The sequence below is a fragment of the Triticum urartu genome, chromosome 1 (genome assembly GCF_003073215.2).
Source record: "Triticum urartu cultivar G1812 chromosome 1, Tu2.1, whole genome shotgun sequence".
NCBI classification, from domain to species: Eukaryota; Viridiplantae; Streptophyta; class Magnoliopsida; order Poales; family Poaceae; genus Triticum; species Triticum urartu.
Genome location: NC_053022.1, coordinates 56,761,170 through 56,774,544, shown reverse-complemented (window position 1 = coordinate 56,774,544; position 13,375 = coordinate 56,761,170). Strand labels below are relative to the sequence as shown.

The 13,375-nt window shown below is 45.4% G+C and overlaps 2 protein-coding genes across 2 annotated transcripts; one reads left to right on the top strand and one right to left on the bottom strand.

Annotated features, from left to right (window-relative positions):
* The first annotated feature begins 1,109 nt into the window (after nt 1-1,109).
* LOC125546818 (homeobox protein knotted-1-like 10) lies at nt 1,110-8,388 on the top strand. The gene is made up of 5 exons (XM_048710942.1): nt 1,110-1,456; nt 1,582-1,704; nt 1,793-1,934; nt 7,393-7,646; nt 7,758-8,388. The coding sequence occupies exons 1-5, from the start codon at nt 1,250-1,252 to the stop codon at nt 7,953-7,955; spliced, it is 924 nt and encodes a 307-aa protein (XP_048566899.1). The 5' UTR covers nt 1,110-1,249; the 3' UTR covers nt 7,956-8,388.
* A 1,792-nt stretch (nt 8,389-10,180) lies between these two features.
* Nucleotides 10,181-11,456, bottom strand: LOC125546826 (ocs element-binding factor 1-like). Its single transcript, XM_048710946.1, has one exon. It carries the CDS (start codon nt 10,934-10,936, stop codon nt 10,484-10,486), a length of 453 nt encoding a protein of 150 aa, XP_048566903.1. The 5' UTR covers nt 10,937-11,456; the 3' UTR covers nt 10,181-10,483.
* Between the last annotated feature and the right edge of the window lie 1,919 nt (nt 11,457-13,375).

Sequence of the window (13,375 nt, the reverse complement as noted above, 5' to 3'; positions counted from 1 at the left end):
CGATAGGAGGCGGCAATACCCTGGTGGTGGTGCCACCGCAAGTCATCATGAACTCGGAGCGAGTGTTGGAGAGCGGGTCCGGTGCCGGCCCGCAGTAGCCCTGGGCGGAGGCCGGCGAGGTTGTCGTCGGACCGCGAACCCGGGAGGACATGGCGGTGGAAGCCCCGCGCCAGCAGATCCGGGGACGCAAGAGCTGTCTGCAAACCTTCGTCCGGGATGAGCAAGAGCGGACGCAGGACGTGAAGCGCGTGGTTGCGGTAGAGTCTTCTTGCTCTTCTTGTCTTTGCGGCTGAACAGTGGGGGCGCGCTAGCGCACCCACTGGGTGTGGAAGTCATCCGTGCAGAATCGATCGATGGCAGTGTTTTAATCCAATCCTCCACCCACGATGTGTTCAATCCCCTCCCTAACTCTCCGATCGCGTGCTCACGTCTAATCTAGCTCGAGTCGAAAGCAGTAAATCTATAGAGAGGGCGAGGACTTACCGCCATGGCCGATGCGCTCTGGTGGAGGTCTGCAGCCGCTTCGGTGGTCGTCGCCGCCGGTGTGAGTTGGAAAGAGGGAAGAGAGCGGTGAGGAAGGAAGGTGAGGGTAATTTATGACGACGTGTCGGGAAACAACGCGACTTCTCAGGACCGCATCCACGCATGTAACCGCCCACACCCACGTGTTTAGGGTTGCACCGCTCGGGTCTAGCTTCAAAAAACGACCGATTTGAGTGTTTCTCTTCATGCAGGCCAGAGATGCTTTAATGTTCGTGTGCTTTAATATTCGTGCTATACAAGCCCAACAGTGAATGCGGGTAACCAGACGGGTTATTTTCTTCCCGTGCGAGCCTGGCTAAAATCAGTGACGAATCTAGCGGGGGGGCTCCGACAGGCTCAAGGCCCCCTCCAAAAATTGGAAAAGAGAAATTACTAGTATTCATATCAGTTTTTTTAACCTTATTTGGACTAAAGAATTGAGAGTTTTTAACATTTTCTACACACAGTTCACTTTGAGCACCCCTTCATTTTTCTTTTCCAAGATTCGCCACGGGCTGAAGTATACGCGGGCTACCAAACGATCGGCCGCGCGTGTCCAAGATCACGACCATGCATATGCATGAAGTAGCACAACATCTGTTGTACGAGTATGACTGTATCGCACACGCAAGCGTCGCGCTCTACTACGTGGCGCCGTAGTCGATTGAAATTCTCCAACTGACAAAAAGCATCAGTACAGCATCCACCCTGGGGGAGAAGGAGATCGATGGAGGATCTGTACAGCATCCACCCGGGGATCTCGCGCCGAGGCGAGGGCGACGCGGCCTGCAGCGAGGTGTCAGGGGTCGCCGGTGATGCCAGCTCTCCTCCCCCTCCTCCGCCACCGGCGGATCTGACGGAGCTGATGAAGACGCAGATCGCCGGGCACCGCCGCTACCCCTCCCTCCTCTCCGCCTACATCGAATGCCGCAAGGTCCGTCCGTGTCCAAATCCATTTTGCATGCTGTAGTAGTAGTCCATAAGTAGCTCGAGCTAGCTAGTTCACTCACTCACTCATCGTCCAAGAATTAATTGCCACGTTGATTCTTGATTTGTCAGGTGGGAGCAACGCCGGAGGTAGCCTCGCTGCTCGAGGAGGTCGGCCGGCCAGAGAGGCGTGGCGGAGGCGCCGCCGCCGCCGCCGGGGAGATCGGCCTCGACCCCGAGCTCGACGAGTTCATGGTAGGTACAACAAGTTCACGGCAGCTAACTCCCCTTATCCTCGCGCGCTAGCTCTTGCTGGTTATTACATGTGGAGATGACGATGCAGGAGGCGTACTGCCGGCTGCTGTCGCGGTACAAGGTGGAGCTGTCCCGGCCGTTGGACGAAGCCGCTTCCTTCCTCACCACCATCCGCTCGCAGTTCACGAAGCTCTGCGGCGGCGGAGCCACCGCCACCTCGCCGCACTCCGGTATAAAATCCGCATGCATATTATGCATACATGCATTGCATCTCGCGCCTTGATTTTCTCCGGCTAGCCGCAGTCCTCTGCAGCCTTGGATTCGATTGTGTGAAAGTGTTTGATGCTTTGTGTGTGAATGTGGCTTTGATGAGTGTTCTTGATAGGTTAAATCGTGTCCATGCCAATGGGGCGCAGGCGTGTCAGACGACGGGACATCGTGTAGGGTTTTGTCCAAGGTTCCATCGTCCTTGTAGCTCAGCCTACCTATGCATGCTTCTCTCTCCATATCTCTCTCCAGATCCTTTTCACTCTCTCTCTCTCTCTCTAGAGGCTAGTGAGGTACTAGGAGTAGCTGCTACCCTACTACTTGTAGACTTTGCAGGCTGGGCTGGTGATGGAACTTGAGAGAGAGCTAGGCTGGGAAAGAAAGAATCTTGCTCTTGCATGCTGGTTAATCACTGGTTCCCAATGGCGAAGCTTTTTTTTATTGTTGCTGTGGGGGCAAGTGTGAATCTTCTTGTTGATCATTCACGGAACTTTATTTTGTTTCGTCAGTGCTTGATATGATAGCTTGGTTGAATTACTTCTGGTAAGTAAATATAGTATTGTTTGTTCGTTTTTGTTTGACATAGAGATGAAAATTAACAAAGTTTCATCTAACTCCTACACTACTTGATTAATCAAAAGAAAAGAAAAAACCTACAAATCTCCGGGTAAAATCCAACGGTATAGAAGTTAGATGAAACATATTTATTTCTCATCTACTTGAGAGCTAGACACACGCTTGTTTGTTTCTGTTTTGACAGCCTCGGGGATTATTTTTTAACGAAATCTCATTTGAAGATAATGGGCTGAAGATTTTTTTCAGACGCGCGTTATAGACTTACAAATTACTAGGGGCATCTCCAACGCCGTCCATCAAAAGATGAACACCCCAAATGTTCAAGGACACGTCGAGACGCCTCCGTGGACAACGTATAGGGGGAGGCCATCCAACCCTATACACCAAATGTCCGCCCTTGGTCTTTTTTTCCCTATATTCAGAGCACATAAAATAATTAAAGATAAATAGCATCCTTTGTCCATAATTATGCTGTGCAAATATTCTGATGCAACAACAATTCAAATATAAATATATCAATTCAAACATGAAGTCTTTCAATAAAATAATTCAAAATTGTATTCAACTTATTCGGATATATTTTTGACTCCTCCCCTCGAATAGTCAACAAATGCTCAACTAGATAATTTTGAAACTGCTCATGAGTTGCTCGATGCCGAATTTGTTGATGCATTTGGATAAATTCCTGAAACGTCACCAAATTATGCTTTGGAAGTTCGATAGAAATACTCCATGGCCGAATCCATCGTGTTTGCTTCAAAGTAAACAACAAAAACATCCATAAATTTGGCTATGGCATTTGGCCGAACACTTGCCAGGCACGATGTCCGCCATGGAAAGAAATGTGCAGGGGCGGAGGGTACCTGGGCGGCGGCCAGACCAAGGATGGAAGGGAGCCTGGCTGGAGCGACGGAGGTCCGACAAGGTCTGGGCGGCGGAGTAGGTGGTACAGCGGCAACGTCGGTCTCGGACTACGCAAATACACAACAAGGGCGGAGGGACGGATTGAGAAAAGCGGGGCTCCGAGTTGGGTTTTTGTGTGGGTGGTGTCCGAGTCTGACGTGGCGGCTGTCCAGACATCCGCAAACCATCCCCAGCTTTGCTTCCGATTTGCGGGAATTCAGATGTGCGGACCGGTCTGCAGACATTTGCTGCACGACGCTGGATGGCACAAAGTGTTCGGACAGCGCGGTCTGGATATTTAGGGGCGTGTTGATGGACTGAGTTGGAGATGCCCTAAGTAGGAGATGTATCTTGTAATTGCAGTTTCAATCGTAGGATTTTATCTTAATTTCTTGTTTACGAACTTAAGTGGTTAACAATTAACAAGGCTATGGTGTTGTTTTAGCCTGGAGCAATTGTTTCTTAAGCCATTCTACATCTACAAATCTATCAATATTTCCAGAGATTTCTCATAAAAATACATATTTTAGCAAAACAATTTGTAAAAAAACACATTTTACATAGCATATTAGAAAGCCAAGGTTTTAGCATTTGTGGTGGTGTTGAAAAACTAGGCCCACTAGCTATCCAATGCTTAATGTCAGCTTGTTAGCATTGTATTATGTGGAAAGTTGTTTTCTACAGAATATAAATGCTAACAAGCTGGCAAAGCTATATCTAAGAAGGTGCAAGTTATGTCAAATCCATACTTAAAAGTATGGTTTTGTGCACTTGTTATGTCACAGATATCATAGTTATGCGAAATATACGTCCTCAAAAGTGTGGCCTTGATTTGCATTCTTGGGAAAAAGAAAAGGGGTTTGTATGAATTACTCATCTTTCCATCATGAATATGTGAGTCTGGAGTAGTGAAAACACACAAGGTTTTTGGAACTTCAGATGTTCAATAAAGTTAGAAGGAAATTTTGTCATCATGATGGCTGGGACATATTAAACATGTTATTGGTCTTATATATACCACATATCAAACAATTGTTCTTGTGGCCAAAACAGTTGCGGTTTTGTTTTTTCCACCTTCTAATATATTTGGCACCCAAGTAGAAATGTACTGGGTACCAGTGGCGGAGCTTCAACGGGATTTGACAGGTGTCTAAATGAACCTTAAGCGGAGTTGGGGAGGTAATCTGTTGTATTATGTCAAATTTGACCCCAAATAGTTTTAGATATGAGGTGTTAATATAAGGAAATACTTTTCCTGGGGGAGCATGGCCCACTCTGGCCCGCACTAAGCTCTGCCACTGCTGGGTACTACAAAGGAGCATGAAACATGATCATCATGTATATAGTGAAATTTCCTAGTTTTCTATCAAATTTACCAGTTTTAACAAAAACTGTGGCAAGTTAGTCTGCGTGCATGTTAAATCACTAACTCCATAGTCCATACAAGTTGTGCTTCGTGATGTGTAGCCTATCTACCTAGTTAATATATAGATATAAAGGAACACACAATGACTTGGTTGAAGCTTATGATAAGACTGAGTTAATGATGCCATATGAAACTGGTGTGACAATGCTTAAGTAGAAATACTATATTTATCTTTGTTTGTTTGGTCTAGGTAGGTCACATGTATGAGCTATGACTAAATAGCTGACTATGTTCACAATAGTTCAAACTAGTATGGTAAGTGCTCACACGATAGTCCTGAAGAATGCATAGCAGTATGCATAGTTTGCTTGGATTCAAGAAAGCCATTAGTGTGTCTATTCTGATTTTATTCAAGAATGCCGGGTTGTGCCTAATTTGTGCACCCAACGTGTGATTCTAATTATGGTTTCAGCCCCCATATATTTTGACTTTGCTAATTGAGCTGGTCATCTTTTAGTGTCTACTCAATGTGTCCCCTCCATCAATTCTGGTGTGAGAAACAATGTTAGAATGATCTGCTAAGCATGTCATCATTTCAAAATGTCACATTGCACCGCATAGTACACAGTTTTTTATGATAGTACTCCCTCTGTAAAGAAATATAAGAGCATTTAGACGTTTAGATTGATCTAAGCGCTCTTATATTCCTTTACAGAGGGAGTACTTCAATTTCAACAGAGGTGCTCATAGGGGTAGGGTGTGTGTGTTCATTGGGGTGAGTATGCGTGTGTGTGTGTGTGTATGTGGACATCTATGTCTGTACTCTGTTTCTCAAAAAAATAGGCCGCTGGTTAGTCCGGCAGGTACTTCAATGAAGATGTCCTATTGTTAGAACTTTGAAATATGCACAACTCAAATGCTAAAATGAAGCAGGTGCACAGTAATATTGTCTAGCTAGATTATTTACATCCAAATATTCTTTTTTATTACATGACCTGCCAATGTGCTTATGAGAATTGGATTCTTTCTCTCTTTTTTTGCAGCTAAAAAATTTAAGTGTTGGAATCTCAGATAGCCATATGGGTATTGTCACCTACGTAATTCAATTCGGCTCCTGGGAGCACATGCTCCCCGGCGCTAAAAATGTTTTTTTCCAAATGTCAAAAACATCTGAAAACTTTTATAGGGGGAAAGCTTAACCATTTTGACCCATGCAAAAAGAAGTCAAACACCAAATGTTACATTTAATTATTTTTTCACTGACGAAGCATTGCTAACCTGTTTCGCATGAAAATTCTGAAGCAGGCTTGCTACACTAACATGAACATCTATAAGAAAATCAGAATTTTTAAATTTTATTTACTAGCTGTTTTGAATTTACTGTACATCCAGGAGCATATGCTCCCCAGAGCCAAAACGGAAACCCAATTCTGCTCCTGGGCTCATCTGCTCCATTTTTATGTCGCCGCTAGATTTTTTATTATTTTTTATTATTACACCCTAGAGCGTCAACCTCAAGTTCATTAACATCAACCAACCCCGATGTGGTTTGTATGAGCCCAGCAGCTATGTGTCAAATTAAACAAAGCTGTAGTTCCGAGTGCTTCTAATTGGACACTGAGCTCTCTCTCTTTCGTAAACCGCTTCTTAAGGTCGAGATGTTAAAAATCAAATAAGCCTAGATAATACACAAAATGCCTCTTATCTTTTTGGCTTTGCAAATTCTTGAAGTCTCAACTGATGACCAAACAGGCACTACAAATTCCAATCGTAACCATAGTTGCATCCATAAATTAGATAGGTTGAAGTTGTTTTTTCTGATGCCTCAGTTGGTTCGAAAAAAGGTTACTTTTTCCTGAACTTAAGCTTCAGAAGTTACGACTTGTACTAATGAAGCTCACTCACAATATAAAAGAGCTATTTGCCTACATAGACTTGATTGTAGTACAGAAAGTGTTTCCTACTGAGACAGCAGCTGTAGGAATAGCTCCACAAAACGTCAGTCATGCCGAAAGAATGCTTATATAGTCTCTGTTTCCCGAAGCACAAGCTGAACTAATCAGTTTGGCTCTAGCTGTGAACCATTGTTCATTCATGTAGGGTTGATAGATAAAAGTGGCCTGATTTTCATCCCATTTTCTTAGACTGACTGGGTTTTCAGACTAATACTTGCTACTACAGATTTATTAACCAATCGATAATCAAGTTTCATTCATTTCAGTGCTCTTTTAGAAGTATATTTCTAGATACACTGCATAGCACATTCTTATGGAGAAACTTCCAGTTCTGAAGCTCCTTCGATCGTCTTTTCTTGAGACATTTTCCAGAAGATTTTCTGCATGCAGATTCCCATATTGTTGTTTGTTAAGTATCCAGCAGCACCTTTGGGTTCTGAATGTGCTTCTGTGCGTGTAGTTTCTGTGCAACCAAGTGATTATCTGCACTTGTCTGCTTATCGATGTTGTCCTGTTCTAGTTCTGTCTGTGCACTGTATTACTGCCATGCAACCTGATACTGATGCCACACATCATTTTGTCTAAATGCATGTCTGATTTGGGGTGTCTCCATGATGCAAGATGAAATGGTGGAGTCATCGGAGGACGAGCCATGCTCAGGGGACACCGGTGCATCCGACGCCGGCATGCAAGAGCAGAGCTCCCGGTTGGCCGACCGCGAGCTCAGGGAGATGCTGCTCAACAAGTACAGCGGCTGCCTCAGCCACCTCCGGACCGAGTTCCTGAAGAAGAGGAAGAAAGGGAAGCTCCCCAAGGATGCTCGGCTTGCTCTCGTGGACTGGTGGAACACACACTACCGCTGGCCTTACCCGACGGTACATGCCTCGCCTCGCGCCTTTTCTTCCGGCAATGACATCTCCCACCCCTGCTGCATCAAACCTTGATCGACGATCATCATTCATGGATAGATACCGTGATGTTCGCAGGAAGATGATAAGGTGAGGCTCGCCGCCATGACTGGCCTCGACCCGAGGCAGATCAACAACTGGTTCGTCAACCAGAGGAAGCGGCATTGGAAGCCGTCGGAGGACATGCGATTCGCGCTCATGGAAGGCGTTACCGGAGGAGGAGGGGGGTCCTCTTACGACACGACACTCTGCTTCGGCACGGACAGCATGAGATAGTTGCTCATTTCCCGCGGGCATGAAGCTCTTCTGCACACGGTGGTTGTGTGACTAGCAAGGAAGGGGTACATCAAACGATGAATAGCCCCATGATCATTTTCTCAATCATTGTGTACGTATGTAGTACATGGGCGCTGCAAGGGAAAACTTTTCTGAAACTACTACTGCAGGGTGACCTGTAATCAGATTGTCTGTATCCCCCGGGATTGCCAGTGAAATCACACTGGATATGGAGGAATCAAAGGCAATGTGAATAAGTATCAGTTTATTTTTTTCCCATCTTTGAAAGTATATACATAAATCGTATGTCACTGTCTTTGCTGTGGCAAATTTTGCTACAGCTATTGACAAAAAAACAAAGAGATTGGGTTCCTGTGGCGGCTCAGGATATATACCAGCTGATTTTTAAGACCGAAGATGTCGTTATTTGCTTTACCTCCATTATTGTTTTTTTTAAGGAAAACCTCCATTATTGTTGCTACAGTTCTTGTCATTCATTAGCCGGAACTAAATTTGGGTTTGGCCCAGCTGAAATTCGGCCTGAACAGTAGAAGTACCCAGTTTAGAGCCCATAGGAAAGTAAGGATATTTTTCTTCAGAGAAGGCATCATGGCTTCAACCTTCAAACAACAGTTACACAAGTTAAGCTGTAATGGGATTTCGTCGACCAACAATGAACCAAACCTACTAATTCATGGGCCACCTCGCTCGTGTCTCTTGCGGCACTGGTTGAATTCTACCCCCAAAAAAAGCCTTAATTGGCATGTCCATAAGAAAGTAGAAATTCCGCTAAAAAATCGAAGTAGGATACTCCTAAAATGAAATAAAAGGAAATTAAGGTGCCATTTTCCCCCTAAAAAAGCAATTGTCTTGCGGATCCACATTACAAGACATCAAATTACAACATTTTTTAGGGTAATACCAATTTACAACTGAATGACAAGCCCGACACACTACGGAAAGTCTTCTTTTCTACACTGTCAACACTCAATAGAACGGAATTCGATGCGCTCCACCACTCCACCATCGGCTGCAAAATCCGAATTTAGGTTGGCTGGGGAGATCAAATCATATATGTACCATTTGGCTTCAACACACGAAAAGACAGAGAAGCATCAATTGTGTCAAAAACCAAGATCATAAATGACGCCAAAAAAACCACCGAGGAAGAAGAAACCCTCATACACGATCTATACAATATTCCACCATCACCAACAAGAGCAAAGGGTCATTGAAGGAATGAGTAATCTAGTGTAAAGATTCAATCAATCAAATCCAAAAATCACTAGCTCCATGACTAGTGAGGAACCAAGAGAGCCATATTCCACACGGCGCAACCTCCTTCACCATCGTGCCACCACTTCAGACACGCAAGGCATGTACATCCACCTAGGGGTGGATTAACTAGTTGCTCGGCTTGTTAAGCTCGATATGCTTAATGAGCGAAACCATGCCCAACTATGTTTGTTTAAAGTTCATGAGCTCTTGTTAGTACGGGTTACCCCTTTTGCTTTGGGTGCAAGGTATAAGGGCCTACAGGACAGTGGTGCGGCTATGATTTTATCAAGGGAGATAGTGACATGGGAGGAGATGTCCTCCTAGTTATTAGTCTGGAATGAGTCGATTCGATGGAATAGAAAGCCCGAGATGCCATTAAACGTTGTCATTTAAGATAAGAAAATATGCATTGTGCTGTATTAGGAGCCTAACAAGTGTGTTGTGTTGTATTAGGGGCTTAAAAAGTTGGTCGTGCAATTCGGTAGCTTGTTAGGTAAGCTCATTAAGTTTAACGAGTTAAAACCAATGATCGACTCACTTTGTTAAGAAGCAAACTAGAAGCTTGACGCCTTAATGGACCAATCTAATACTAATTTTTTATGAATGAAAACTGCGTGTTCTAAACAGAAGCTAATCACAATCAACGCAAATTTCCAAGAAAAGATCAGTGGACGCTCGCAATTTTTTCATCAAAAGTATCCGTACAGCAGCAAATGCTAGAGCATGGCGTCTCCACTATGGCCTTATAGCAATTCTCCGCTCATCACAGGTTCAAAGCACATATATCAGGTACAAAGGAGTGCATTGATACTTTCAGATACAATCTCTGGGTAATCTACTTTTGGCAAAAGGGGTATATCATACTTACAAACGTAACATAATCAGCACTCAACAATCAACCTGGGTCATTTCATAAAATTCAATCAAACGCTTGCCAAAGTAACACATAGCTAAATAACTGCAAACATATATTGGTTCCATGTCAAGATGTTATTACAAATCAACCCAAAGATAGGCACAATCCATTTGTGCTCCGCCACACATCAATGACATTGTTCTTATCCATATCCACTGGCTAGGAGAATAGGAAGATTACAATCACAAAATAAGTACTAATGATGGTCTAGGATTACCATAATTAAACATGAAGCAAACAAACTAGTAGTACTAGCATTCTTCAGCAGCAGCAGCAGTAATCATCAACCTTATCCACGGTGGCGCAATGTCGCCGTGGCATGACTTGTCTTGGCTCAGAACTGGAACGCGTCAGGCATGCCGCCGGCGGTGGCCAGCTGGGGCGCGAACGGGGACTGCCATGGGCGGAGCAGCGGGTCAGGGATCTCCGGGATGTCCACGGGCGCGCCGGCCACCTGGAAGATCTCCAGGACGCCGCCGAGCGCCTGCAGCCGGCCGGCGAGCTCGCCGTGGCGCGCGCGGAGCACGGCGTTCTCGCCGTCCACCTTGGTCAGCTCGGTCGTGTAGGCGCCGATCTGGGCCTCCACGCGCTTGTTCTCGGCCTGGAGGCGGCTGGCCTCGGCGATGAGCTCCTCCATCCGCTGCTGCTTGCGCGCGCGGGACCGCCTCGCCGACTCCCTGTTGGACAGCATCCTCTTGCGCTTGCGCTCGTCACCGGCGGAGCCGCTGCCGCTGCCGCCGTCGATGTTGCTCTCGGGGCTGGAGCTCCGGCGCGACGGCGACGACATGGTCGGTCGGGTTCTTGATCCAAGAACCAGAAAAGAGATCTCTTTTCTTTGATGATGGGGAGGAAGAAGGCAAGAAAGTGGAAGAAACGAGGCTGGATCTAATCAACTAGAGGCTGGATGGATGCGGCGTTGTCGGGGGGCGAGGAGTTCATGAGAAGTCGTAGAACCAGTAGAGGAAGGCGACGGAGAAGGAGTGGGAGCGGCAGCGGACGCGCAGCTTCATCGGGGGACGGCGGCCGTCAGAGGAAGGGGAAGGTAAACATGGGTGGTGCGGGGAGGCTCTCTAGATCGGATCTGCGACGAACTCCTCCCGAGACCAAGGAGTTGAGGCTAGAATAGGACAGAGCTCAGGGGCTTATTTGCAACGGAACAGGGAGTAGACTCTTAAGGAAAACCAAACTACAGGGACTGAAATAAGAAGGGGAAGGGAGAAAGCAGGACTTAGCTGCGAATCGAAGGCAACTCCGGGGGCTCTAATGCATAAGCAGGTAGAGACGATGGGGAAGGTTTCTAAGCGCTGGGAGAGGGTCTATTTATAGGTGGAGTGGAGGGCATTCTGGGTATTTTCGGAAATGGGAAGGTGGGCGGCATTTTCTGGAGGACAACCTGTCATGGGCTATTTTTTAACTTTTAAGATATTTATTGCACTTTTGCAATTCCACGCTCAGGAAAGTAGGATATTTGATATATCTCCATCTAGTTGCGCCGAAATCCTACCACGCAGACATCGGTTAATGCAGAGTGGTAAATGATAAAAAAAATGATGTTTACAACTTTTTGTTGGCCCGGCGTCTAGGCAATAGATGGGTCATTTCAGATGCAGCATAGGATATTCTCAACTAATCAACCAAAGGCTGGTGAATAAGCTTTGTAAAAAATGTAAATAAGTTTGCTCGAATCCGCGGAGAGAATGCGATTTCAGAAGCTTGTATATAGAGCCCAGGACAATTTCTATATGGCTGTACATGTGGTGTGGCAAACTCTTTGCATCCATTACAAAATTTGAAAGATATATTCCATTTTACGTAAACTTTAGAGAAAAGATGCATTCAATAAGCTCATTCTAGAGAAACAAACGTAAGGAAAATCAAAACCAATTGTGAACCAACAAATCGTTGTAAAAGGCATTGATGCATTTGCACCCAATCTTCGGAAACAATCTAAGAAATCGGGTATTTAACGAGGGGGGGAACGCAAAAGCGACACGTGAGGGAAGCAGCCCATTGATTGACCAAACCGAAACGATGGACGCGGCCAAAAAAGCTGTGACCCGTGGACCCCTTCACGCCTTCACGCACATGCCCCCAGCTGTTGCTGGCCATTAAAGTCCTCCCAAACTTTGCAAATATCTAATCGACAACTAATTCCCACTACTATTAACCAAAAAAAACCAAAAAACCAAAAAAAAGGTAGTGCCAAATTTGCCCACGGATTACATGTTTCAAATGCAATCCATATCCTCCATGGCAGGGGAAGACGTCCAACCAAGACCAAGGCCGAGAAGCGTGCAGCGTCGGTCGACCGGTTGATGTCACGCATATAATAAAATCGCCTCAAAACCGGCAGAGAGCAAACGCAGAGCAGCTGTTTTGGTTGTGAAAACAGAGGTTAGATCGTGAATCATTGACCAACGCACCTACTTCGTCAAAGAATAATAATCACTTTACTACACATAGAAAAATTTGGAACGAGCTTTATTTCCAGAGGCGTAATAGCTGTTTACTGTAGTTCATATGCATGAAAAATATGTCAGTAAATCGCGAGGAATGCATTATAAATTTATATATTGTGTAAATAATTTCCATACGTGAAAAAAGTTAATGAGTGAAAAGAATCAGCACCAATGTGTATCCGGATTGGCTGAGGTTGACAGGGCCCTTCTTTTCCTGGAGCATATTCCAGCTCTAGATGCCCACCTCTTTCCTAGTCTTGTCTCTTGGAGTTTATCTCTTGAAGCTAGGCTAGACCCGGTCTAAGAGCAAAAGGAGAAGAAGAAAAAAGAACGTCCTCGAAACTATCTGCCTTTTTCTTGTGCCGCCGGTCCACGTGCGTGCCCTTGCCGCCAGGGCTGGTTTGGAAGCTTCCCTCGTGGTAAAGCACTCCATTGTACTAGTTGTTAACAATTGGTCAATTGATTTTTTTTAAATTGGTTAATTATGTTTTAAGGCGAAGCATGCGTAGCCCACTTCGTGGTCACGACGTCGCATCGTGCGAACGAGGTGCACCCACAAGGAACGGGCCGGAGCCGGAGCCGGAGACGGTTGCCTTTTTCTTCTTTACCCCTCCATCGAACATTCGTGCACCCCAAATCACGCGTGCAATACTAAATCGATCGAAGCGCACGTAAGCGTGCACCGGTGTTAAAGCGCATGTTTTGTTTACAGTTTTACTGGCCGATTCTTTTTTCTTAATAATTGATGTCGTTCTCTTTCTGTGATT

Bases quoted from the DNA above. Each gene is read 5' to 3' on its own strand.
- LOC125546818 (XM_048710942.1), top strand. From the start codon at position 1,250: ATGGAGGATCTGTACAGCATCCACCCGGGGATCTCGCGCCGAGGCGAG. The intron at 1,457-1,581 runs GTCCGTCCGTGT...TTGATTTGTCAG, and splicing joins CCTACATCGAATGCCGCAAG to GTGGGAGCAACGCCGGAGGT. The intron at 7,647-7,757 runs GTACATGCCTCG...TGATGTTCGCAG, and splicing joins ACCGCTGGCCTTACCCGACG to GAAGATGATAAGGTGAGGCT.
- LOC125546826 (XM_048710946.1), bottom strand. From the start codon at position 10,936: ATGTCGTCGCCGTCGCGCCGGAGCTCCAGCCCCGAGAGCAACATCGAC.